At 62.3% G+C, this 26,235-nt stretch overlaps 2 protein-coding genes across 16 annotated transcripts in view; one reads left to right on the top strand and one right to left on the bottom strand.

Annotated features, from left to right (window-relative positions):
• Positions 1 to 4,370, top strand: ENGASE (endo-beta-N-acetylglucosaminidase). The gene is made up of 14 exons (XM_042025450.1): positions 1 to 119; positions 341 to 417; positions 527 to 728; positions 1,034 to 1,182; positions 1,272 to 1,429; positions 1,577 to 1,725; positions 1,871 to 2,036; positions 2,356 to 2,459; positions 2,677 to 2,785; positions 2,887 to 3,059; positions 3,272 to 3,426; positions 3,526 to 3,628; positions 3,720 to 3,834; positions 3,946 to 4,370. Exons 1-14 carry the CDS (start codon positions 1 to 3, stop codon positions 4,348 to 4,350), a joined length of 2,184 nt encoding a protein of 727 aa, XP_041881384.1. The 3' UTR covers positions 4,351 to 4,370.
• Positions 4,371 to 5,310: 940 nt separating this feature from the next.
• RBFOX3 (RNA binding fox-1 homolog 3) overlaps positions 5,311 to 26,235 on the bottom strand; it is a 140,547-nt gene continuing 119,622 nt past the window's right edge. For 6 of the 15 annotated variants that reach the window (XM_042025592.1, XM_042025598.1, XM_042025596.1 and 3 more), the window contains 12 exons: positions 24,989 to 25,325; positions 13,157 to 13,408; positions 12,484 to 12,621; positions 12,017 to 12,070; positions 11,420 to 11,512; positions 10,402 to 10,462; positions 10,101 to 10,154; positions 9,688 to 9,820; positions 9,118 to 9,157; positions 8,480 to 8,541; positions 8,110 to 8,188; positions 5,311 to 7,263 (listed from right to left, as the gene is read on the bottom strand). In XM_042025592.1, coding sequence (XP_041881526.1) covers positions 7,219 to 7,263; positions 8,110 to 8,188; positions 8,480 to 8,541; positions 9,118 to 9,157; positions 9,688 to 9,820; positions 10,101 to 10,154; positions 10,402 to 10,462; positions 11,420 to 11,512; positions 12,017 to 12,070; positions 12,484 to 12,621; positions 13,157 to 13,408; positions 24,989 to 25,090 — 1,113 coding nt within the window. In that variant the 5' untranslated portion in view covers positions 25,091 to 25,325 and the 3' untranslated portion in view covers positions 5,311 to 7,218. Of the gene's footprint in view, positions 7,264 to 8,109; positions 8,189 to 8,479; positions 8,542 to 9,117; positions 9,158 to 9,687; positions 9,821 to 10,100; positions 10,155 to 10,401; positions 10,463 to 11,419; positions 11,513 to 12,016; positions 12,071 to 12,483; positions 12,622 to 13,156; positions 13,409 to 24,988; positions 25,471 to 26,235 lie in introns of all 15 variants that reach the window. The other 9 variants (XM_042025605.1, XM_042025607.1, XM_042025599.1 and 6 more) reach the window with 8 other exon arrangements.

Raw genomic sequence — 26,235 nt, 5'->3', positions numbered from 1 at the left:
ATGGCGGAGGCGCCGGAGGGGCCCGCGCGGCGCGGGAGGAGAACGGGAACCGAGGCCGGGGCCGGGGCGGAGGAGCCGGCGGAGGCGGAGGCGGAGCGGGCCGGGCGGCGGCGGCGGAGGTGGATGGCGGCGACCGGGGCCGAGGCCGCGATCGTGTCCGGGATCGGGATGGGGACGGGGACGGGGACCGGCACCAGGACCGGGATGGGGATCGGGACCGGGACCTGGATGGGGATCGGGACTGGGACCGTGATGGGGACCGGTGCCGGGGCTGGCAGGGCCCGGTTGGCGCTGGCCGCGGTGCTGGCCCAGCCCGGCCCTCACCCACCTCCCGGGGCAGCTTCCAGCCGGCGGCGGACATCCAGGGAACCACTGTCCTGCACGACACCATCAGCGACCGCCCGCAGCCCCTGCCAGGTGAGGCACCGTGAGGAGGGCCCGCCGGGATGGGCACGGTGTCGGCGCGGTACCGAGCTGCACGGCAGTGCTCACGGCTGACCCTGTCCTGTCTCCCCATCGTTCCTAGCAAGGTACTTCGACACGAAGACGACGGAGCCCATCAGCTTCTTCTTGTCCGGACTGGAGGAACTGCTGGCCTGGCAGCCCAACAGCAATGACGAGTTCAACGTGTCAGCCGTGCCTCTGGCCAAGCGCCAGCCCCCACTCCACAGCAGGAGGCCCCGGACACTGGTGTGCCATGACATGCATGGCGGCTACTTGGAGGACAGGTACGTGCTAGGTGTGACAAGGAGCTACGAAGGGAGGTGTGACAGAGGAGCTCAATGTCTCAAACCCCAAGGCACTTCTGTTTCTGCCTGACACGTCTCCTGCCGGCTCAGCCGCAGGTGAGCAGGGATGGGGTGTTTGGCTCTTGGCACCAGTGCTTGGGGAGCCTTGCTTGGGTTGGGATGTTCAGAGGTGGCTCAGTGCCACAGCTCTGCCCAGCTCCCGGCTGTGAGTCAGGCTCCTACCCTGCCCAACAGCATCCCTCGGCATCCTTCCTGCACTGCCCAACCCTCTTCCCTCTCTGCAGGTTCATCCAGGGCTCGGCCACACGCAACCCCTATGTCTTCTACCACTGGCGCTACATCGACATCTTTGTCTACTTCAGCCACCACACTGTCACCATCCCGCCCGTGGTCTGGACCAATGCAGCACACCGGAACGGCGTCCCTGTGCTGGGTGAGGGCAGGGCTGAGCCTGGGCCAGCCCCAGGAGTGAGGTGGATTCACCAGGACGTGCGGCTGACGCTGCCCTCGCTGCCTCCCCAGGCACATTCATCACGGAGTGGACAGATGGGGAGAAGCTGTGTGAGGCGTTCCTGGCCGGTGGGGAGGAGGCCTACGGCGCCGTGGCCGAGCAGCTGGCCCGCATTGCCCAGCACTACCGCTTCGATGGCTGGCTGGTCAACATAGAGAACACGCTGAGCGTGAGTCATGGGGGCCCTGCTCACCTCCCTGCCTCTCCCTGCCCACCTCTCTGCCTCTCCCTGCCCACCTCTCTGCCTTTGTGCTGTTCCCATGGGGAGCGCCCCACCCTGTGCCCTCACCCACCTATGCCTGCTCCCTCCTGACAGGCGGCAGCGGTGGGGAACCTGCCGCTCTTCCTGCGGGACCTGACAGCACAGGTGCACAGCGCCGTGCCAGGAGGACTGGTGATCTGGTATGACAGCGTCCTGAAGGATGGCACTCTGAAGTGGCAGAATGAGCTGAATGATGAGAATAGGTGAGGCTGGCAAAACTGTCCCGAGCAGGGGGCATGAGCCCACCCCGAACTCAGCATGGCAGCGGTCAGGCACAACCTGCCTGGCCCTTGGTAAGGTCGTGTGCGGCCACAGTGTCTACCCTGCCACTCTGACCATTGTCCCCAGGATGTTCTTTGATGCCTGTGATGGGCTGTTCACCAACTACAACTGGAAGGAGGAGCAGCTGCAGCGCACGCAACAACTTGCCGGGCCACGCCAAAACGACATCTATGTCGGCGTTGATGTCTTTGCCCGTGGGGATGTGATTGGTGGTGGCTTTGACACTGACAAGGTGGGTGTGACAAGGCTGGGCCAGAGTGTGACCCTGGACCTGCCTCGGTACAGGGCTCTGAGCTCCCACTGATGGCCCTGGGCTGCTAACCTGGGGATGAACTGGTGAGGAGTGAGGGATCCCAGAGCTGCTGGCTGTGCATGAAGAGGGAGCTGGAGGATCCCAGTGCTGCCATCCCTGGAGAGGGAGATGGTGCAGCACATCCCTGTGGTGTCCTGCCCCACCACGGGGCCAGTGGAACCTGGGGGGAACAGAGACAGGACAGGTGGCAAGGTGACTACGTGGCCTGGCCCATGCTGCTCACCACTCATTTCTGCAGTCCCTGCGCCTGATCCGGCAGTATGGCCTCTCCGCAGCCATCTTCGCTCCTGGCTGGGTCTATGAGCACCTGGGGAAGGAAAACTTCCTGCAGAACGAGAACAGGTGAGGGCAGCAGGGCGGGTGTTGGGGGAGGAACGGGGCTAGGAGTGCCCTGGGGTGGTGGTACACAGCTACCGGGACACTGTGGCTGTCAGGACACCATGGCTGCTGGCCAGGAGCCAGCTGGCCCCATTCTGCCCCAGCCAAGGCGATACCTGAGGCCGTGCAGGGCAGCAACCATAACACGGCTCTCTGCCCTGATGCCCACCTTTGCCTCCAGGTTCTGGGGCTCGCTGGCTGAATACCTGCCCACGCACAGCATTTGCACACTGCCCCTCACCACCTCCTTCAGCCTGGGCATGGGCACCAGCACATTCCTGGATGGGAAGGTGGGTGCAGGGTGACAACTCTGCTCTGGTTGGACTGAGCTGGGCTGAGCAGGGGTGTCCCTGCTCTCGGCTCCCCCAGCTCAGCTCTCCCTGTGCTGTAGGATGAAGAGTCTGGGCCCTGGTATGACCTGAGCGCGCAGGACATCCAGCCACTGTACCCAGAACTCCAGGGCAGGCTGAGCACCAGCTGCTGCCTGCAGGACGCCTGGTGCGGGGGCAGCTCCCTGCAGCTGCAGGGGACCATCCCCCCCGGCGAGGAGCGCGTGGCTGTCCGGTGAGTTGGGGCGAAGCCCTTTGCCCCCTCCTCGGCACTGGGCTGGCACCATGTCGGCATGACATGGCCTGCATGGCCCGAGCTGTGTGGCCCTGGGGCCTTGTGGCGTGCATGCCCAGGCTCTGCCCACACTGCCCAGCACACCTAACCCAATGCATGTTCTCTTTGTCTCTCTGTCTCTGTCTCTCTCTGGGTGGATTTGGGGTCATCAGCCTCTTCTCTTTGCAGATGCCGGCCCCTCCCAAGCTCTTCCTGACCCTGCTCTACAAGCTGGAGGGGCCACAGCCTGATGACTTCACAGTGGCACTGGAGGTCACCACCTGGGACTCAGGGATCTGCCTTGAGGGCAACCCCACCTCCCTGCCCGGTGAGGACCCTGTCCCCCTGTGCTCTCTGCAGTGAGCATCTGCTGTGGAGTGTGGGACCAGCTCAGTCCCTCGCCCCCTGACCTGGGTCCCTCTGGCAGAGCCCAACGGCCGGCACTACCCCCGGTTCCTGCCGGCACCGCCACCCGGCCTCGCCAAGCTGCTCACCGCCTGCCACCGTGGCTCCCATGGCTGGACCAGCCGGTGAGTGCCCTGCCTACATCGTGCGTCCACAGGCAGGCATGGGATGCCAGGGCTCCCTGGCACCATTCCTGCTCTGCCTCTTCCCTCTCAGGTGCTATGAGCTGGAGCTGCAGGACTGCAGCCTACGAGACCTCTCTGTGATTGTGTCCCGCCAGCAGCCCAGCCTGGAGGAGACGTCCTTCACCTGCCTCCTCGGGGAGGTCCGGGTGAGTGCCTGCCACTGCTGGGTGGAGACACCTGCCCTGGTGCCACCCTTGTGCTGGGAAGGTGGGTGGGTGCCTGCCCTGACCCTGACCAGTCCTGTGGTTCCCTCGCAGGTGCTGGACATGGCCAGCATGGCAGCCTCCCCAGCGCAGGTGCACAACGTGCTGGCCTCGCAGCTCTGGTGGCAGGAGGGCCCTGAGCCTGAGCAGCTCTCGCTCAGCCTCACCCTGCGCTGGTCCTTCCCGCCCGGCCGTGCCAGATGGTTCCGTGTCCTGAGCCAGGGTGCCCAGTGCCGCCTGGGCCAGACAGCACCGCAGCTGCTGGGGCTGGCCCAGGGCTGCCTGTTCCGTGCTGTGGGGCTGTCGGTGCTGCGCCCAGCGCCTGGAGAGTCCTGCCGGCTGGAGCTGCTGGTGGAGCCAATACTGCAGGATGAGCTGCCTGTGGACCCTGACCGCTGGGGCCGCCTCGTGCTGGTCTATTCTGCGCCAGGCAGCGGCACCAGCTCAGATGGGCATTAAAGCAACTGTGGTGCAGCTTGTGCCATGTCTCCTCCGTGTGGTGGGTGGGCTCTGGGTGGGGGACACAGAGGATGGAGGCTGCCTTTCATCACCCTGGGCTGGTGAGTCCCTCTTCTCCCACCCCTGTGGTTGTGCTCAGCCCTCACTTTGGGGGCCCACTGGGTGCTGGCCAGGACCCTGCAAGTGGCTGGCAGGGACCCCCAACATGTGTGGCCCCAGACTGGGGTACCTGCCCTGAGAACCCCACCAGCTCCTGTAGCTCTCACTGCCTCAAGCTGTCTGCCCACAGGCTGGGGATACTTGCCCTAAGATCCCAAGATGCCCAGCCACATCCCCTCCCCTCAGAGCTCAGCCTGATGGGGAGCTGCCAGCAGGGGCTCTGCAGCAGCCCCGAGGAGCAGCCCAGCATGGGTGGCCGCTGTGCTCATTAACGTGGACCCAGCCCAGCGCCACCAGCCTGCGCTGCCTCCCCTGAGCATCTTGTGAGGAGGAGAGAAAATTTATAGCAGCAATTATTTTCTCACAGTCTGGTGAGCAAGCAATTAGCAGGCAGGAGCAGGCAAGTGCTCCTGCAGGGGGGTCCCAAGCCCTGTCCCCAAACAATGCAAGCTCTGCCAGGGACACCAATGTCAGCAGTGGAGCTGCTGCTCCTGAGGCGGGGAAGGTGCTCAGGAACATATTACCTGATGGCTTGAAGAATGAAGGGCTTGGCCCAGCCAGGAGAGGGCTCCTCATGCAGCACCCTGCTCCCTCACCATGGCGAGGCTGGGAGCCCCAAGGGTCCCCCACTTGCCCACAGGCTGTGGCTCCCTGCCCAGCATGGCCAGATCCACTGTAGCAGCCACGGCCCCGCGCCCCTGCAGCGCAACCAGTCAAAACCTGAGTCGCCCTGGTTGAAGAAAGAAATCTTTATTAATAATTTCAATAATAATAATAATAATCCTTGTAATAATAATAATAGTAATAATAATAATAGTACTGTTTATTAGAATGGTCACACTTTGAAGCATACAGGACGGGCCGGCGCCAGCCCGCACGCCGGGGCGGCGCAGGGGTGCTGTAAGGGAGAAGCCAGTACAGCGATGGACGGAGCTTTGTACAGGGGGGCGGGGGCCAGGGCTATGTACACTGGGAATAGAAAAGGGGGAGCTCATCGCTGGGGCGTCGGGGGCGTCTGCAGACTATAAAGTGAGGTTCGAGGAGTGGCAGAGCCGTAAGGGCGCGGGACGACGCTGCACCCCGGGATGGGCTCCGCAGTGCCCCGTGCCACTGGGCACCGCACCCAGTGTGCCTGCGGCTGCAGCCCAGCCTTGCGGCTTGGGTGGGTCCGTTGTGGACGATGCAGTGGCCGAGACCCCACACCCCGGGCTGGGGGCATCCCGCCGCCTCAGGCAGGGACAGGTGGCCATGAGCGTGTCCCGTGCCGCAAAGCAAGCGGGAGTGGGACTGGGGCAGTGCCTGGCCCAGCTTTGGTCAGGGCTGCTCCGGGCAGGGTGGGAGCGCGGGTGGCAAGGATTCAGGGAGGAAGAAGGGGAAGGGGTCACAAGCGAGTTGCAAGCTCCTCTTAACAAAAGTTCCCTTTAAAAGGCAGAGGCTCGTCCCCTGCAATACCTCAGCACCGCGCCGCCGCCCCAGTTCCGCGCTGGAGCTGAGGCCTCGCACACTTGACACGCTGATGGCCGTCAGCGCCGGGGCTCGGGTGGCACAAAGCCAGGTCCCCACCCCGCCACCCAGTCCCACGAGCCGGGCAGGGCGCAGCGCTCTGCCGGCACCCCCAGCGCTGCTGCACCAGGGAAAGGAAGACGTGGTGCCCAGGCCCTGCACCTGGGCGGGTGAGGGCCCCGTGGACCCCTGCAGACCCTCACGCCTGCCTGCACCAGCTCCCTCCCTGCTGGGCTGTGGGGCCGGGGCGCTGGGGGTCCCTCCGGCGCATCCGACCGCCGGTGCTCGCCGCGGCTCCTCTGGGACTCGCGCACTCGGTGTGTGTGGACAGTTGGGACTCACTTGGCTGCTGCCGCTTGGCTTTGTTTCTTTTTTTGTTGGTTTTTTTTTGTTGGGTTTTTTTTTTTTTTTAATTTTTGTTGCTTTGCTTTTAATTTTTATATTTTGGGGTTCTTTTTTTGTGTGTGTGTGGATATTTTTGCCCTTCCTGGTCCCAGAAGGAAACGGCCACGGGTTCACTACAACAGAAACAAGAGAGGCAGGTCTTTCGCTGGAGCACTCAGGCTGAGCTGCTGGCCAGGGGGCACACGGGCACCATCCCGGCCCCCCGGCCCGCACCCAGCCCAGCCCACCACACTCAGCTCCGCAGAGCAGCACGGTCAGGCCAGAGCAGCGCTCCTGCCCGGGGGGCTGCCCCGGGATCCTGAACCCACCCCAGCCTCGTCAGTCCCCAGAGCTGGCACCAACCCCAGCTGGCTCCTCTCTCTCCTATGGGGGCAGAGGGGCTGCTTGGGGGCCTGCTGTCACCCCGAGCCCCAGCGCCTGTGGAGCAAGCATCCCTGCAGGCTGAGCACCCCCGCCTGCCTCGCGGGGGGATGAGCCCTCTGCACCCCAGCCAGGGCAGAGGGGGGACCCCACACCCCGGCTGTGGGAACAGGGTGCTGTTGGGGCTGAGGGCTGGCCCCACTCCCCGCGGTCCCTGGGGCAGGCAGATGGTGCAGGAGAGGCGGGCAGGCGGCAGGACGGAGCGGCTGAGGTAACCCTATGGGTGTGGGGTGCTGTGGCCCCACAGAGCCCGGCGCCAGCCCCGGCCACCCGGGCAGCACCCGCGGGTCCTCCGCAGGCTTGGCCTCGGCTCTGTCTGCCTGGTTTGGTTTGGTGCTAGTGAGCATCGGGGGCAGTGGTGGGGGGGCTGGGTCTGTCTTGCTAGTAGGGAGTGAAGCGGCTGTACCCTCCTCGGTATAGACTAGCCTGCAACATCAAAGATGAAAAAAAGCCAATCAGTATTCAGAGATAGCCAAAGCCTAGATCTTCTCTTTTTTCTCTTCTTTTTTTTCCTCTTTCAAATGACATCAAATTGCTGCTGTCCTTGGGATGTGAGGGGCAGGCAGGGCCAAGGTGCCCAGTGCTGCCCGGGCTCTGTGGCAGCCATGGGTACTGCCCTGGGGCTGCCATACAGCCCCAGGGGCTGCCATATGCCTCCAATGTGTCACTGCTGTGCCATGCCTGCCAAGGAGCCTGCCCCCATCCCTGCTGTGGCACTGAGCTGAAAACCCCTAGGATGTAGTGCCCGTGGTCCCTCACTGGCAGCTGCCCAGGGCTGGGGGTGCCAAGGGAGTAAAAAAAGGCAGAAAAAGGCAGGCTGGCTTTGAGATCCCAGCCGTGAGTGCAATTTTTCATCTTTGATGCTGTCAGAGCTGGCCAAGAGCTGTGGTGCGTGAGGGGCTGCAGTGCTCCCCGTGTGTGGCTGCACGCGAGGCCCTGGGGACACTGTCCTGCACTGGGATGAGAGAGGGGGTCCTGGAACCTGACCAGGCAGCTGGTGTGGGGGGCAGGGTTAGGGTTAGGGTGGCGTGGGAAGTGGCGTGCATGGGCAGGACTGTGCAGGGAGTGAGGGGACGGTGGGGCAGAGGCGCAGGGTGGGAGTTTCCTCTCCTGCAGACAGAGCCAGGCAGGGGCCACGCCATTCCCACTCCCCTCCCACAGCCCCCGCACCTGCCCTGTGCCCCACGGGCTCTGTGGCTGCTGTGCCAGACCCCTCCCTGGGCTGTCTGCAGCCCCCCGGGAAGCAGAGGAAGGCTGAGGGGCTGCTCTTACCATGGTGCCAATGCTGTACGTGGCGGCGGGGCCGATGGTGTGGTGGTAGGGGTCTGCTGCTGCGTACACTCTGCCATAACTAGAAGCAAACACAGCAGTGGGTGTTAGTGACAACAGCTGGGGTCCTGTCTCCCCTCAGAGCCCTCCCTCCCAGCTGCACCTGGGAGCCCCCCAGGATCTCCCTGCTCCCCCTGCAGTGGTGCCAACCCTTTCCAGCCTAGCCCTGAGGGGAGCAAGGGGTCCCTGTTGGCAGGACGCCCTCCCCATGCCTGCCTCTGTCCTGTCCCACAGCACACAAAAGCTGGGGCTGTCAGAGTGGGCAGTGCAGGGGGTGACACGGAGCTCCCCAGGCGCGATGCCCGGTGCTTACCTGTCGCTGTACGCGGCTGCTGCTGCTGCGGGCTGGGCGTACCTGTAGGCAGCGTAGCCCCCCTGCAGGGAGGAGAGACTGGTCAAGGGGCTGCACCCACTGGGGGGTGGGGTTGGTGGCAGCTGGGTGCCCCATGGCACTGCACAGAGTAGTGGTGGGGCCCACGGGGAGCTGGTGCCAATGCCGCTGGGCATGCACCAGCCTCATTACCATTCCCCAGGGGCTTTCACAAACATTAACCTTAAAAAATTAAATTTCCAGAGAAGAGAATGTCACCTCCCCGCTCGCTTTAATGAGGTGTCACGTTAGATAAATCCTTCAGTGCCCGCCTGAAATATCGCTGCTGGCTCCTCAGACATGGAGGTTAAACGCAGGTGTAAGGCACTGAGGCCGTAAATCCTGCATGGTACCAGCCCTGCAAGGGGGCTGGCAGGGGCACAGCACTGGGCACAGGCTCCTGTGTGGTGTGTGCGACCCACATTGTTCTGGAGGAGCTGTACTCTGTTCATGCTCTTGCTGCCTCCCAGGGGAAGGGGCTGGGGGGGCAGAGCCCACCACAGAGCCGTGTGATGCCGCTTGCCCCCTGCGCTGGCACGGGGTCCCCGCCATGGCCCAGCCCTGGACACAGTGTCACTTACGTAGATCTCAGCTCCGTAGAACCCATCCTGGTAGACGACCCTGGAAATGAGGCAGAGGCATCAGAGCCCAGCAAGTGCCCCTGGATGAGTCAAGTGGGGTAAGGGCAGTGACTCGAGGGGGGGCTGCCTCAGCACTGCAGCTGACTGGCAAGGAGTGGCTGTCCAGGCCCCAAAGGCATGTCTGGATTCTGGGCAGGGACCTGGGGACAAGCAGAGGGCACAGCCAAGGGCAGGGCATGCCAGAGGAGGATCCCAGGGCAGGATCTCTGCTGGGAGCAGCCAAGTGGCCACAGATGGCCATGGCTGTGTCTGTGGCCAGTGCCATCACAGCTGCATGTGCCAGGAGAGAGCTTCCTTTAAACCAACCATCCTGGCTGGAAAAACGTCCTGTGCCTTGGTGCACAGGAAGCTGGTGAGAGGGGTCACCCCGAGGGCAGCAGCCTGGGGCTGGGACAGAGCCTGTGGCCAGGCAGCTGCTGCAGGAGCTGCAGCCTGGTCCCAACGTGCGAGAGCCCGGCGATGCCAATGCAGAGCCGGAGCAGCACACGGGCAGCCCCCACGGGTACTCACGCGCCGTAGGTGGGGATGGGCGGTGGCGGCGGCGCGGCCCGGAAGGTGTTGTAGACAGCACGTCCTCGACCCCGTAGGTGCGCCCCTCGGTAGGCCACGGCCGTTCCCGTGGTGGGGTATGGGAACCCCGTTACTGCAGGACGGAGGGGACACCTGTGGGCTTTCCACAGCAGGTCCACACAGCCCCCACAGGGCATCTGTGGCAGAGCCCACCCCTGTACCCTCAGCCTGGCAGGGACATGGCCCTGTGGGGATGCTGGGCAAGGGGATAGGATAGGGGGAACTCTCCAGGCAGGAGCGAAGGACAGGGCCAGGGGCCAGGGGCTGCTCACTGCACAGAGCAGTGGCAGACACAGCACAGAGCTGACATTTGGGAGGAACCCGCAGGAGGTACTGCTGCAGCCTGACATTACCTGCGTAGAATTCGGGGCTGTAGACTGCTCCCACCACCGGGTTCAGCTTCCAGCCTGTGGGCAGGGAGAGCTGGTGAGGACAGGGCACTGTCTCCATGGTGCTCTGAGGGACAACAGCCCTGTCCCCAGGCAGGAGGAGGGCACAGGGGGCTGCACTCCTGCACTGGGCAGGAGCAGCTGCTCTCCCATTTGCCTGCAGGCGTGGAGGGCATTCACTGCCAGAGCTTCACGGCAGCCAGTGCCAGTGCCTGGAAGTGCCCCTGCCTGCTGTAGCCCCTGCTCTCTGGACGCTGGCCCTTACCATTGGTGTAGGGGTTGGCCACCTTCTTGTTGGTCATGACACGGGCCGTGGCATTGTTCACCTGGAGAGAGAGGGATGGGGGCTCAGTGCCTGAGGGACGTGGAGCTGGTGAGGCCATGGTCCAGGGCCTGTTCGGCTGTGCTCAGCGCGTGTTGCTGCTGCTTCGGATGCCGGAGCAAAGGATGCTGGCTGCACCAGAGAGACGAGACAAGTCTCTGCCTGCAGCCGCCCCGCTGTACACAGATCTGCCTGTGCCTCCAGCCAGCCCAGGCCTCCGTGCTCCAGCTACGAGCGTGGGTCAGGCTCGTGGCTGGTGCCCCGAGAGCTGCGGTGCCATGCTCAGGCTGAGCCGCAACATGCTGCCTGTGAGCTCCTGCCCCGTTTGGTTGGATGATGTTTTCCTTGTCCATGGAGCATTAATGTGCCCTGCCAGGCTCCCTCTCTGCCATCAGCACTGCTGGGGACATTTTGTCCCACTCCCTCTGCCATGTGCCACCCTGCTTCCCACCACTCGCCAGGCCACCAGCAAGGAGCTGCCGGCAAATGGGCAGAGCCTGAACCCTGTGCTAAGCTTGGAGAAATCAAAGCCTCCAGGGCTGGGCAGCTGCTGGCACTGCAGGTGCGGAGCCCCGGGTGGATCCTCCCTCCCAGCACAGAGCAGGTGGGGACGGCATGCGGGGCAGAGCCCCAAAGCTCCCTGCATGGGGTGGCTGCGCGGCGCTGTGGGCACGGGGGTCTGCCAGACTTGTCTGTATCAGGCAGAATGCAGCCCCAGCTGACACCCCGGCTCTCTGTGCACCTGGGAGGTTCCTCTGGGCCAGACACTCCTTGTGCCAAGCGACGACCTTCCCGGCAGCCGACACACATGCTCCCGTGCCACATTCAGGGACACATGCACGCACCGGGCCCAGCTACCTAGGGCACCCGGGACCCGGAGCTGCCCCCAAGCGTCCCATAGCCCGGGCAGGGGACACGCACACGCAGGCATGGCACGGCACTAGCACACTTATCTGAGCACCTCAATCTTCCGGCCCTCTACGATGGTGCCATTCAGCTTCTCCCGTGCCCGGTCGGCATCTGTGCTAGTTTCAAAAGTTACAAACCCAAAACCCTGTGAGCAGAGGAGAAAAGGAGAAAGAAAGAGACAGAGAGAGACAGAGAGAGGGTGTGGGGACAGAGAGAGAGAGGGGGTGAATCAGGAGAGCTGGCGCAGGAGGTGAGGCTGCCACAGTGCAGAGATGAAGAGCCCAGACTGGGGTCCCCGCAGGGGCCAGGGGTCCCGGCTGAGGCCCAAGAATCACCCACAAGCTGGGAGAAGAGTCTGGGAGAGGGGCACAGAAAGCGGGGAAGATACAACAGAGACATCCAGACACAGAGGGACACGAGCTGCCCATGGCGGGACAGAGCGAGCCCTCTCCTCCCTCCGGTGCCGGGTGCAGGGACCCACACGACCTCCCCAGTTGGTGCCAGGGCTGCCCCGACGGGGCACTGCCTGCCAGGGTCCCATGGGACAGGAGAGGAGGGGAGAGCAGGTTACAGCACTGCTGGGCAACCTGGCTCCACTGACACCCTCCCCGGAACTCACTGTACGGTGCTGGCCATGGGCATCACCCACCTTGGAGCCCCGCTCATTGAAAATGATCTCCACATCCAGAATTTTCCCGAATTGCTGCAAGTGGAGAGAATAGAGGGGTGAGTTCCTGCAAAGCCCCCAGCCCTGCACCCAGAGCTGCTGGCATGGGGCTCTGTGCCAGGGATGGGCAGAGGGCTGCCTTGGAGGCCACACCTGGGGACCCCCAGGGTCATGCAGGGGAAAGCCCTTGTCCCTCCCATGGCTCCTGCTCTGACAGGACTTAGGGAGTGTCATACAAAATTTCCTTAGCTGGCACTGCTTTGAGTCCTAATGAGGGCTGGGAAGGGGACAGTGGAGGGGGACAAGGGCTCTGTGTCACTCCTCGCTCCACACACAGGGGCTGGGCAGGATAGGCCCTTGGGAGGTGGCAGTGCCAAGGTCCCGATGGTGCCACGGGGCAGCACTGAGCAGGGAGCAGGGATGTGATGGCTGGATGGAGCCATACTCACCCCAAACATTTGCCGCAGGTCAGGGTCCCGGAATCGAAAGGGAATGTTGGAGACGTGTAACCTCTTGGGCTGCTGCTTCTCTGTGTTGTCTGAGGAGTGTAGCTGCTGGCTGTCTGTCTGTGCCGCCTCGTCTGTCTGCTGTGGGAGGCACCGCTGCCATCAGCCCCTGGCCATGCCAGCCCTGTGTCCCCGGTGGGAATGTCCCCCTGCCCTGCGCCTGGCCCTGCCTGCCCCCAGGGATACCCTGGACCCTGTGGTCCCCCAGGTTCCGGGCAGTACCCCACGGGTGTCCCTCCACCCTGGTGAGCCAGGGGATGATGGTGGGGCTATGGGGATGCTCGGGGTGGGGGTGCAGACGCTGCACTCGGGACCATGTGGAAAGGCTGTAAAGTGCTGAGCTCAGCACCTTCCTGGTGTGCATTCCAGCCCTGTAATTGCCACGATCTTGTAGAGCAGAGCCAAGCAAGTGGATTACGAGTAATTAGAAATGATGGGAGGGCTGGGAGGGGGAGTGATGGTAGGAACACCCAGCCTGATACCCTGTGGGACTTTGGTAGTCCTAGGACCCTCCTGGCAGCTCTAGCACTGCCGCGGTCCCCCGCAGCACGACTGTCCCAGATCCCCTCAGTGCCCCTGGCACTGCCCTCAGCCCACCCATGCCCCCGAGCCTTACCGGTACCGTCTGTGTCCCTGCTATGGACTGTGTGCTGGCGTCGGTGCCTGGCTGCTCGGTGTGGCTCTGTGCTGGTGTGTAGAGGGTCATGGCGTGCTCCGGTACTGTGCTCTGCCCCGAGTAGTCCTGCGTGGGGTGGGGGTGTGGTGGTGCGTACTCTGCGGGGATCCCGTTCTGGGGGGGCGGGGGGTACTGGGCCGGGGGGTAGGGTTGAGCCATCGCGTCTGGTGGAGCCGTGGCGTCCTGGTTACCCTGCCAAGACAGCGGCACCATCCCCCTCAGCTGCTGGCATACCTGGGCTGCCACTTGCCCCGGGATGGGGTTCTGATCTCCACAGCCAGACCCAGGCCCACCCACCCCACTACACCCCAGCCTCTGGTGTCGCCCTCAAACTGTCTCTGTGCTGTGGTGGCTTTGGGGTCACATTGCCAGCAGCTGAGCCCCATCCTCTCCCGCTCCTACGCCCTGCCTGCCCAGTGCGCTGGGGCTTGGGTAGGAGGATGGAGGCCTCCATGTAGGGTTTAACTCCTGAAGCTGGAATATCCCTCTCCTTCAGAAGGGACACCTGGGCAGGCCCCCTTTTGGAGCCCAGCACAGGGCAAAGCAGAGCCCGGCCAGCAGCATCATGCCGGGAGCTGCACAGCACCGGCACTGGCTGGGCAGGCTGGGAAGGGCATCAGGGAGGGATGCTGATGGCCCCTTGGCAAATACCAGGCAGGAATCAATTAACTGCTAAATATTTGATTAGGCCCTTTGCTCTAACGCAGCTGGCTTGGCCGCCTTGGTCAAATGGGGTGAGCTGCACCCACGACAAGCGCCAAGGGCTGCTGGGGTTTGCGTGGGGCTGGGAGTGCAGTGTGGGAGTCCTAGGTTGCACCTTGTCTGCACACCCACCCAGCCACCAACTGCCCATCTTCACAGCCCAGCGCACACCCATGGCCTCTCCCCGCTCGCACACGTGTGTGCTGCACCTGTGTCCGGCACAGCTGCAGCCCCCAGCAGCAGTCCCAGGGCTGCGTGGGGCAGCGCCCGCAGCCCCTTGGATGCTTTACAACGTGCTGCAGCAGCCTCTGGCCTGTGAAATCCATCTGTGGCTCAGCCCGCAGAGACAAGCTCTTTAACTGTGTGTGTCGCCGATTTATGCTGGGGAAGGATGGTGGGGGTGGCAGGGGGGACGTGCTGGCAGCTGCCATCCCCAGCCCGCAGGGCTGTCGCGCCTGTGAGGGTGGCAGCAGGGCTGCACCGGGGACACACGGAAACCCAGCGGGAATAGCCCCGCTGCAGATCTGCAAGTCATCAGCAGCATCGGCAGCACCGGCAGCGCCTGCCCGCGCTGACTCAGCTGCTCGGGGACGCGCCAGCCCGATGCACCTGCCTGTGTGGGCCGGGGCTGTCAACGCTGCAGGGGCCGAGCCCGTTGACGGCACTGCCCCGGGACGGGCAGCCGGGAACTGCCCACACCACTCCTGCCCACACTGCAGGTGCTAATCCCACCTGGCAGGCTGCAGGGCTCCATCCTGTGCTCACCTGGGTCTCGGCACCCAGCTCCTCTCCAGGGAGCAGGCAGACACCAACAGTCACGGTGGTCACACTCCCAGTACCTGCCTGCATCCCCAGCGCCCCGTGTGCCTCACTCCCTGCCTGAATCCCTGATGCCCTGTGCCCATCCCTCCCTGCCTGCATGTGCAGAAGCAGGAGCAGCCCGCATCCCTCCTGCCTGCTCTGCACTGGACACATCCTTGCTGTCACTACAGCCAGGACCAGCCACCAACACGCAGGGACCAGGATGTCAGTTGGCAGACAGAATGCAGGGACTGTCCCCACCTGCTCAGGTCCTGGGCCCTCCTGGCATCTTGTCAGCCTGTCCCAACAGCCACGTTTGTATCAGTTATTAATTAGGACTGTCGCAGTGCCTGTCAGCCCGGGTATTATTTCTTTCAGGGACCATTAGGTTCCCCTGGTTGCTGCTCATGGTGCTGGGGCTGCGGGTGCTGCAGAGACACAGATCCATGGCTTCCAGCGCCTCCTGTCCACTCCCGGTGCCTGGCCACCCCCACTGGGGACAGAGCTGCTCGATCGGGGCTGCAGTGGGTGAGGGTCCCATGGGGAAGGGAACGCTGACAGGTTTGGCTGTGTGATGCCCATTGACATCTCGCTGCTCAGTTCCACAGCCCATGTTGCCTGCACCACTGAACAGCCCCATCCCTGGGCAGCCCCAAGCACTGAGGGGTCCCTCTGTTCCTGCCGGAAAGTGGCTGGAGCCCCTTCTGGGGTGTCCCCCTGCACTGAGCACCCAGGGGGTCCAGGAGAAGTACTCTGGGTGCTCCCAGCTTGGGGTGCCTGGCCATGTGGGGAGCCCGTGGCACAGTGCTCGCCTGGGGGTGCCAGGGACAGGGTCTCTGATAGACATCCCTCCCTCCTGGGGTGCAGGGACACTCCCACACGGTGCTTTTGACACTTGCAATAAAAGAAATTCTGATCCTTAACAGCCCTTGGCCTAATTTAAAACGAGACAGATCAGTTCAGTGCCTAAGCCTGGAGCAAAGCTGGCAGCATTTAACACAACACAGGGGACACAAGCAGTACCCCAGCACCTCTGCTGCCCACCTGCTCAGGCAGGTACCAGCAGGACCGTGGCACAACCCTGTGCTGGAACACCCCTGCCCCGGGGATGGCAGTGGAGAGGCTGGGACAGGGAGCCCAAGCTCCCCTGCCTGGTTTCCCCTGTGCAGTGTCCCCCATATGGTGTCCTCTGCCCAGTGTCCCCCGCCCTGCCCACGGCTCAGTCTCGCACCACCAGCCCTGTGCAGTGGCTGCTGCAGCAGGCGAGGGGTAGATATCATCTTTAGCTGATTAAATGTCCCTCATTAACGAGTTTCTTTAATTAATGGAGTTTTTTTGTTTGCTCCACTTGCTTTCTCCCCCCACACTCTGCCTCCTCAGCACAATCCAGGCCATTTCCTTTCAAGTCATTTAGCGCGTGGGGCCAGTTCCTGCCGACACCGCATTTTGGTGATTGTGCCTGTCAGCTTGGGGCTGACAACGCCGTTTCCCACATTTGCTTCTTTTTAAGAAAATAACATGCCAGGAGCCCCTGGATGCAGAGGACGGGTCAGAGCAATCAGCCGAGTGCAGAGCCCTGCACTAACGACGAGGCAGCTGCCAGTCACGAGCACTTGCGATGGACCACCAAACCTCGGCCATGACCGGCGTCCTGCCAGCTCCGTGTGACAGCGCCGCATCCGAGTGCCTGCAGTTATCGGCTGCCCACCAGCACCTGTCCCCTGCTGCCACTGCAGCCGCCACGGACGTGCCCCGTTTCCTCCAAGCCTCATTGCCATCCTGCTGTCTTGGCCCGACCCCAGTCCCATCTCCAGCCCAGGGCAACTCCCACCAGCTGATTGTGCCCACGGCTGTGCCCTTCCTGTACTGGGCAGTACTGATGGTGCAGGGGCGGCACAGCACAACACTGCCTGGTCATGGCACAGCACTGCCTGGTCATGGCATGGCACTGCCCAGTTGCAGTTGACCCTGCTTGGTCACGGCACCATTAGGTCATGGCACATAGTACAGCTGGGCTTGAAGCCACATGTGGAGTGGCGGAACAACTGGAGAGGGAATACAGTCCTGTCACTACACACCTCCCCACCCTGATAGTGCTCCCCACTGCCTGTGGCTGTCCTGCTCCTCCCACTGGGAACCAGACACCTGCTGTGGGAGAAAAAGAGGGGCCCACAGCACCACAGCATCCACAGAGTCCCCCCAGGTGCTCCTGCAAGCTGCAGAGCCTCAGTAAGCATATCCTGCAGGCAGGGCAGGGCGGGCAGAAAGGACTTTGGTGTGACCTGGAATGGCTCCTGCATGCTTGCTAATGCCAGGGCACACCCTTGCCACATCATGACGGAGCCTGAGGTCACTGCTGAGCACAGGGAAGGGTGCTCAGCAATTCCCAGTGCCTCCTGTGGGGGACCTGCTGTGACCACCAGCAGGAAACTGGAGCGAGCAGCAGCCAGGGAGACTGACAAGACCATCTGCCCTTATGCCCACTGCCCTGGTGCAGGGCAGTGTGGCACTGTGCTGAGCAGCAGAGACAGATTCAAGAAATGCCCCAGTGGACGCAGAAGGGTCCTGGTATGGCCCAAGGTAGCCCCCAGCATCCTGGGCCCACGCAGGCATCACCGTGCCCAGCACGACTCATCTGCGTGACAGATGCAACGCTCCCCCTTCGATCCGGCCGCTCACTCATGCTAATGACTGTCAACATGGAACAGAGGCCATGAAGGGGAAGAAAATTACTCCCTGAAAAGGAATTGACTGATCCCTGTCATTTCTCACAAAACCACTGACCTGTAAATATTTCATTACCCCAAAAGCTGTGCCATCCATACAAAGCAGTGCCCAGCCCTGTGCAGGCACCGGCCGCAGAGGTTCTGGCTGCGGGGCAGCGCGGTCAGGGTGCCCCAGGAGGGACGAGCCCCGCCCACCGTGGGGATGTCAGGAGATCGTGGTGGGTCGCTTATCTGCAAAGGAGGGCCACAGTGATCCCACAGAGAGCTGGGGGGCACGATGGGGATGGACCCTCTGGAGGAAGCAGTGAAGGGGTGAGGAGCTGCAGAGACCAGTGGTAGCAGCTGCTGCGCTGAACGTCTTCATCACTGAAGCGCAGGGAGGGGTGAGAGGTTGGTAATGGCATCTGCCAGGGATGCTGCGGTGGGAAAGGAGTGCTCCAGTGAGCAGGCAGGACCTGAGGGGGAGGAGAAGGAGGAGCAGCGGGGGGAAGCAGAGCAGCCTGTTGGCATGGGAAACACCATCTTTCTGGCTGCCACACACTGTTCCGGCACTCTGCATCCCCCTTCCCTGCTCCTGCCCTTGGTCCCCCTGAGCCCCAGCTAACAGAGCCAGGGATGCTGCTGCCCCTGTGACCATGGGAGCCTGGGGAGGACAGGCGGAGCGGTGGCGGCCATGTGACGTCCAGGAACGGGGATGAGACAAGACGCTGGCCCGGGCACACAGCAGCACATGTGTCCCTGTCACCTCCAGCACGGGGCAGAAGGGGCCACGGTCCGGCCCCAGCTCCTGGTTCTGCCAGCTGGAAACTTCGGAGATGAGGCTTCATGAAATATTCATGAAGTAAATGGTGCAATTTCATCTGCATTCAGCCAACTTCATGTATATTTCAGAGTATTATGAAATGATAATGTTGTGTAACCAAGGCGAGACGGGGGTGCTTGGGGGGGCTCCCGGCCACCCCCGCCCGCACGGCCGGCAGCTCCCAGCTCGCCATGTACCGGTGCCACTGCTCCGGGAGGGACTGACGGCTGTGTCACCGCCGGGGACACGGCAGGATCAGGCATGGCAGTGGGAGGAACAGAGCTCCGGGACGCACAGCCCTCTGGCTCCCTCCTGAGCAGGGCCCGACATCGCCAGTGGGGCCTGGGCTCACCCATGGCAGCTCCTGGAACTGCCAGCAGTGCCGGGCACACCTGTAGGAGTCTTTGGTGGTGTCCCTGGCACAGCTCTTCCGCCAGGCACACTGGAACAAGTCACAGCTGGCGTACGCAGTGTTGGCTGGGATTCCCAGCAGTGTTTGGTCCCCAATGGCCACCAAAAGATTGTGACAGGTGGCATACGAGGCACAAGCTAAGCTGCAGAGCCCAGGGATGGGCTGGAGGCAACCTGAGTCCTCATCAACATCCTCCTGAGCTCTGCAGGCACCAGAGCATCAGATGTGGGTGCCCATAGATCGCATGGCTCAGGGGTGACCAGTCTGCTGCTCCAGTGGGCCTGGGGGCAGCTGCTGTGTTCCCCCCTGGAAAGGGCTGGGGCTCTAGAACCCACACGTGGAGCTGCCAGAGCTGAGCTGCATGGAGACAGCTCCAGACACTGTGAGCAGTGGGATGAATGGCCACATCCACTGGCCTCATACTTCCCACAAGACCCACACCAGCTCCACTGCCATCCCCACGTCTGGCCCCACAGCTCACAGGGCTCCAGGAACCCAGCTGAACCCCGGCCCTGCACCTGCAGAGCCCCTCACACCCCAGGGCCCACCCACAGACTCTGTCACACCATTGTCGCCATGCTGGGGCTCTGGCACAGCTGCATGTGGCACTTGCTCGCCCAGACAGTGTGGGCACTCGTGGCACCACGGACCAATGTGCGTGCCCGGACAGTGCTTGCATGCAGCCCTCTCTAATAGGCAGCCAGGAGCATAATTTTTCCTCTAATTACATATTCAGCACTTCTGAGAAAATGAGATTTTGGTAATTCAATTGGACTGAGAAGCAGCGCTATAATAAAATGAAATTTGTAACAATTGTGCAGTTAAATTAGTTAAATGGAGAGGAAGGAGCTGTGGAAAATTGACCCCTCGATCTCCTAAAGACTAATCAGACATTTGAACCGGGTTGTGCTAACAAAGCCCCTGGGGTGTGCGGCACAGAGTGAGGGGAATCCAGAGATGCCACAAGGGAGAAGCTGGAGAACAGCCGGGCAGCTTGTGGTGCCACAGAGGGGATGCCCCTGCTCCAGTCCTGGGGTGGGATGGGATGGCTTTGGCAGGGAGTGTGCCAGGTATGATGCTGGAGCCATGCCCTCAGTGGCACTGGCCATTGCCAGGGCCTGGCCACTGGGCCCTGGCAATAGCTGACGCCATGGAGGCCACTGTCCCCACCGGCTCCTGTCCCCACACCGCATCCTTGCTGGGTGCACTGAGGGTGGCGGATGGCCCCTTTCTGCCAGCAGGGACATGGGCACACATGCCTGGCAGTGTGACCAGCCCTGAGTGGGGACAGCCACCGCAGGACACCTGGCCAGGGACAGCACACAATGCCAGGCTGGTGGGGAGAGAGGCATCCCATGGGCTGGAGGGGCTCTACGGCAGGTACAATGTAATTAGCCTCAATATTTATCTTGTTGCTCGTCTTTTCTATTTTTTCTTGTACAAGAAAAGGAGAAAAAGACGAGTTTCTCATTTGCAAGTTAATTAGTCTAATTACCTCTAATTAAGGGCTCCCCACACAATGCAGATCACAAATAAGCTGCCACTGTCGCCTGCTCCCACTCTTCTCTCCCCAGTTTTGATTTTCCACAGGAGCTGTTTGAAGGCTGTGGCCAGCGCCGCAGTGGGGAGATGCCAAGTGGATGCAGCCAGGGATGGGGGAGACAGATGTGGGATCCCACAGTGTGGGACTGCTCGGCTCCATGGCCAGTGACTTCAGGCATGCACAGGGATGGTCCCTCTGCTGCTCCCTTCGGGGACCCCAGCACAGAGTCAGGGCCCAGAGTTCATTCCGGGGAACTCCAGCCTGGAACCCAGGTGTGGATCCTGGCTGGGCACAGCAGGGCTTGTATGGAATTTGGGAACTGCACTTGACCCCCGGCAGGCAATGCCCACAGCACTGTGGTGGCCACCACAAACTCTTCACCTGCTGGGACGCTCCAGGGAGTGAGGGGGCACACCTGCTCTCTCCTGGCCACTGGAACGCCAAAGGGAGGTTAAGCCCTGCTGTGGTTGCCCATGGGCAGTGGAGGGGTGAACCCTGCAGCAGCCCACAGCTCCCAGCCTGCAGCTCCCAGCCTGCTCAGTGGTACTGGCATGTCACTGAGTCAGTAGCCACAGCATGGCCAGGACTGCAGAGCCCCTGACCACACACTGCTAGGCTCACACCAGTACTGGGAAGACCCAGCTCCTTCCTTGGACATTTAGTTCTCTCCTGTGCCCAGGCACCCTTCCCAGCCTTCCCAACACTGGCACTTCCCCACGACTTCCCACACCCTCCCGGCACCCAGCCCCACATCTGCCTACAAAAACCAGCTGCACCAAAGTGACTAACACCCTTCCTGGAGGGGCAACAGTGCCCTTGGTGCTCCCGGCTCCTCCATGGAAGCCCAGTATTCCACAGACACAGAGCCCCCATACACAGGAGCCCCCATCCCCGTGGAGAGAGCAGCCAGGCAGCCAAGTGACCCTGAATGTCCTGGAGGTCCCTGGCGTGCCCAGCTGCAACGCCCAGCACCCTGCCCAGCCCTGGCTGCAGACCATGGAGCTGGCCTGGCCTGGGGGCTGCACAGGAAAGTCATGTTTCAAAAGCATTTTCCTATTTCAATGCTGGCCTCTGAGCGGGGGCAGCCCCAGGGCCGGGGGTGGTGGAGCTGGTGGGGGTGGCCTGCACCCGCTCTCCTAATTAGCCTTCTTTGTTACCCCCCCCCCCCCCCCCCCACTACATGTGATGCTTTAAAGAATGACAGATACTAAATCTAATTTAATCTACTCATTCACCCATCACTACAGCACAAAAATAGGAATATACCTATAAAAAGAGCATTGCCAGGCAGTGTGGGCCAAAATCACAGCTATTGTGGGAAAAGCAGCTTTGCAAAGCTAAAATTAATGTCAGTGTTTTCAATATAAAAAAACCTAAACCAGAAAACATGTTTTTGGGGCTTTAAGGCCTGTCCTCACTGAGCGGGGCAGCTGCCACAGCATGGCCAGAGCTGGGGGCCACTGTGCCAGGTCTCGCATCCGTGCGACGCACGAGCAGGGGGAGAAACCCGGTTTGAAACGAACCCGCTGCTGCAACACGCGACAACACTGCTCGGAATAGACCTGCTCCCTAAAAATATAACATGCTAAACTTGGCAGCAGCCCTTTTGGAAAGGAATTTTCCAAGCAGGATTTGCAGAGGCTGTTTCCTGGCGGACCAGGCGCTGCTCAGCCAAGTCTCCTGTGCCATGGTGTGACTGTGAGCACCGGGGATGTTCCCGGCGAGGAGCATCTCAGGGGCAGCACTGCAGCGGGGTTCAGCACACCTGTACACCAGCCTGCGCTGGGGTCAGGCCTGCACATGGCTGGGGCTGCACCAGGGCCATGCTGGGGTAGAGCACTGATGCTGAGACCCAGAGCCTCAGAGTTCAGGGTGAGCACCGAGCCTTGTCCTGCAGCCATCACTTGCTCACTCACAACAGCAGAGATGTGTTTCAAGAAGTGACTGGTTCCCCTGTTAACAAAATGAAGCCACCAAAGTGTCCTTCCACACCCAGATCCTCACTGAGCAAGAGACAAATGTCCCTGCCAAGCCCCACCGAAGGACACAGTGCTTCCACTGGCCCAGGCAGCTCTGCTGCAGACATGCACCCACCCTCCTGTGGCCCCTGCCCTCCAGCCCTCCAGAAGCCCTGCTCTTGGAGCACAGCAGTGCCAGGGGGAGCTTCTGGACACAGAGTGGCTGCACAACCCAGAACGCCATGGACCATGGCTCCTGCGGCCAGCAAGGGGAGGCCACATGGGGGGAGTGGAGCAGAGTGAGCTGAGACGCACCCACAGCACCTGGAAGAGGCCCTGGCACTGCTGAACCTCCCCTGGTGCTGGAAGAACTGCAGTTTTGCTGAGAGCTTCATTACTTGGTCATTCCTTCAAATCCCAACACAGCTGAGAACGCCGGGGCTGGGAGCTACGAAACACAAGCAGCATCCTCGGGAACCAATCCAGCCACAGGCTCCTGGTAGGGAGAGCACTGTCTGAAGGGGATGAGGGCAGTTACTGCATGCAGACCCTGGCATGCCCCAGCTCTTGACCGACCGGCCAGCCCAGCAGACTCACTCCTGGTCACTGGCTCAGGCGCTATCATGGTATGCATCCACCCCAGGTGCCTCCCTACAAACCCATACAGGGTTTGGATAGGGACCTGTAACCCAGGGGGTCAAAACCAAGTCCCCCCAGACCCCATGGAGACTCAGGGAGAGTCAGTTGAGCCCTCTCAGGTGTCCCTGCTACACACAGGTGAGCCAAGCCAGCTGGCCAGAGCACGTGCCCACAGGCAGAAGCACTCCCTGTGTGCTCCTAGGGTGCAGGTGGCACAGGTGGACACACCTAAAATCCAGAGCAAATTCAGAGCTAAAGCAGGTGCCAGGCACACCCATTGAGGGACCCATCAGCAGCGCTTGCCCCGTGCCCCTGCCCCATGTGATGACTACCAGTGACGTCCCTCTCCCTGACACCTCGTTGTGATCTGCACTGGGAACACTTGTCCCCAAGTGCCGGGTGAAGAACCTCAGCACGGGATAAACCCGAGGAAGAGGATGGAGATTTTCACCTCCATCGTGCTCATCAGCCGGGTGAAAATCCAACTCCAAATCCTGTAATAAAACCCTCCTCCTGGCTTGCAAGTCCAGAGCTGCTGCCAAGGAGCAGGAGGCTTCTGGGAGAGCAGGGAGGAAGATATGCGGAACACAATGGTCAAATCAGACCAGGCAGGGTGATGGGGGAACTGGGAGTTGCCAGGTGCAGAGCCACGCTTCCAGGAAAGTTGCTGCTTCCCAGGGACCCCCAGCTCTGCTCTGCCCAGCCCTGTGGGCACTGGGAGCACCTGTCTGCCCAGCATGCTCCCATTGCCACCAGACCCAGGCCAATCCATACCAGAGTACTCTGCAGGGCACGAGAGAAGCCCAGCTGAGCCCCTCGTGTGGCCAGGGACAAGTGGATCCCAGCTGGAGAGGGACATCTCCCATGCTGCAAGAGGCGCTCTGGGCCCTGCACTGTCTGCCAGTGCAAAGCATCCATGTGCTCCCTTCATAGGGACAGAATCCATTCCCCGGACAGGTGGGGGTTCAGGGACAGTTTTTGCTCAGTGTCAGATGTGCAGCAGCCACAGGGACCTTGGTGCAGCTTTGGGAGGACAAGACCAAGATCCAGCGCAGCGCTGGCTCTCCCCGGGCTCTGCCTGCAGGAGGGTGCAATAAATCACGTGCCCACCTCAGCAGCCCCTGCTGCAGCCCCCACGCCCTCCATGCCCACGCTTGTATAACCAGCACCAGCTTCCCCAGCCCCACACTCAGTGAGGGAGAGAGTGACCCTGGGCCTCGCCATCCCCACCGCCACTGGCCACACTCTGGCCACGACCCCACTCGGACATGGGCCACAGACATCCCAAGGGACCAAACACTCCACAGCCTTTCACACTGGGGCAGAGGGTTGGCACCTATGTGCCCGTCCTCACCGCTGGGTGAACCACGCTGGCCACGCCAAGTGCAGGGAGGATGCCATGAATTTTTAAACTCCTGAAAGCACAAATTGAGTGGTTTGCCTGGCTGGGAGACGGGATTTCCGACGCAGCACAGAGGCATGTGAAGAAGATGCTGCCTCTCCCAAGCTGCGCTTCCCCTGGGATGATGGGCCCAGAAACCTGGCACTCAGGGTCCAGTGCAGGAATCAGGGCAGCCCTGTGGGACAGCAAAACCTTGGCCCTGGTGAAGGACTAAACTGACGGCTTCAGCACCCTCCATCCGGGCTGCACAAGCCTGGCACCTGCCTGGCACCACGTCCTCCCAGTCCCTCTGCAGCACCTTCCTGTGACAGCGGGACAAACCCACGCACGCCCGGCCGTGCGGCCCAGCTGTGGACACGCGCAGTGTGAGCACACACACACATACGTGCACACACGTGTGCACGCATAAGCTCATCACCTTCCCTTCTCTCTGGAGGCTGCTCAGGCCACGCAGGAGCCTCATTCCTTTATCCGAGCATCCATCATCGCCAAGTGGCAGCAGCGCCGAGGCAGGGAAGCGCTGGACCCGCGCCGGCAGCTCTGCCTGCCGCACTGCCCGCGCCTCTGCCCTGGCTGTGCTCCCGCCACCACGGCGGGGAAACCAGAGAAACCCCCAAAAGCTACAGCCGAGGAGGAACCACCAAAGCGGCACAACTCCGAGTGCCATGGGGCTGGAGTGGGGACGCTGGGAGGAAGCTGTCAAGCTCTTACCCTCTGCCAAGAGGGAACCAGCCAGAAACACGTGTGAACCGGAAAGCAAAAAAATCCCCCGGAGAGGGTGGCTTACCTGTTGGAGGTAGAGGAAGGCTGGAGGACAGGGGAGAGAGTGAGGAAGCATGCCTGAGTTGGAGACAAGGAGGCAGCCCGAGTTAGCCATGGAGCACAGCATGTGTCGACAGGTAGCCGTGGAGCTGTTCGCGGGTCCGTCCTCTTCCGCACACTGCTATCCACCGCTATCCTCGTCTTCCCGGCTGGCCCCTCGGGCTCTCCCCTCCTCGCCGTCCCTCCCGACCCCTCGGCGCTAGTTAGGAGGGTTCATCTGCGACAGGCCGGCCGCGCCGCCGCCGGAGCAGCGCTTGGCTCTTCACTTCGGGGCCATTAGACACTGGCACTGAGCGCACGGTCTGCAAAGGGTGTGCGTGAGCCAGAGCGGAGCGGGAGAGAAAGGAAGGGGAGGAGGAAGGAGAGAGGGCTCGGGAGCGAAATAAAAGGGGTGGGAGTTGGAGGAGGAGGGGGAGTCCCCTGTGCATTCAGACATCAAACAGAGCTCTGTATAAAATGAAGAGAATCCGTAATGACATGAGAACAGCTGATCCCGCACTTAACCCCTCCACCGCCGCCGCTCGCAGATGGCTTCCCCGCCGCCCTCGCCACCCCGGCCATACGCTGGGGAAGCAGCCGGGCAGGATGGGGCCGAGCGGGCAGAGCCGTCTCCCTTCCCGGTGCTGGCTCCCAGGGGAGGAAGGGTCTTACCAGGAGTTTCGGTGGTGCAGCACGGGTGCCGCGGGAAGCCGTGCCGAGCAGCGGCAGCTCCAGCCGGCAGCCCCCGCGGTGGTGGCAGGGCTGCCGGGGGCTCCCCCATGCACACACCGCCGCACACGTGCACACGCTCTCGCCGGGAGCCGCCGCGGCTGCCGGGGCCGCTGGAGCCATGCAGCAGCCCCAGCTCCGCCTCCCCGGAGCCACCGGCCCGCGCCCGCCCGCAGCCCCTCACGGCCCCACAGCGCCCCACAGCCCCACAGTCCCTCACGGCCCCACAGCCCCTCACGGCATCACAGCCCCTCACAGCTCCACAGCCCCTCACAGCCCCACAGCCCCTCACGGCATCACAGCCCCTCAAAGCCCCACAGTCCCTCACAGCCCCACAGCCCCTCATGGCATCACAGTCCCTCACAGCTCCACAGCCCCTCACGGCATCACAGCGCCTCACGGCCCCACAGCCCCTCACAGCCCCACAGCCCCTCACGGCCCCACAGTCCCTCACGGCATCACAGCCCCTCACAGCCCCACAGCCCCTCACGGCCCCACAGCCCC

This window comes from Corvus kubaryi, unplaced genomic scaffold (genome assembly GCF_017639235.1).
Source record: "Corvus kubaryi isolate FWS band 111438036 unplaced genomic scaffold, C.kubaryi_AGA036_p1.0 37272, whole genome shotgun sequence".
NCBI lineage: Eukaryota > Metazoa > Chordata > Aves > Passeriformes > Corvidae > Corvus > Corvus kubaryi.
The sequence above is the reverse complement of the archived record's forward strand: the minus strand, read 5'-3'. Positions and strand labels throughout refer to the sequence as shown.

What these genes read in the sequence shown, in the direction of transcription:
- ENGASE (XM_042025450.1), top strand. Translation starts at nt 1, where the DNA reads ATGGCGGAGGCGCCGGAGGGGCCCGCGCGGCGCGGGAGGAGAACGGGA. An exon ending in GTGGCTTTGACACTGACAAG is followed by an intron (nt 2,037 to 2,355) that starts GTGGGTGTGACA and finishes TCATTTCTGCAG; the next exon opens with TCCCTGCGCCTGATCCGGCA. An exon ending in TTCCTGCAGAACGAGAACAG is followed by an intron (nt 2,460 to 2,676) that starts GTGAGGGCAGCA and finishes CTTTGCCTCCAG; the next exon opens with GTTCTGGGGCTCGCTGGCTG.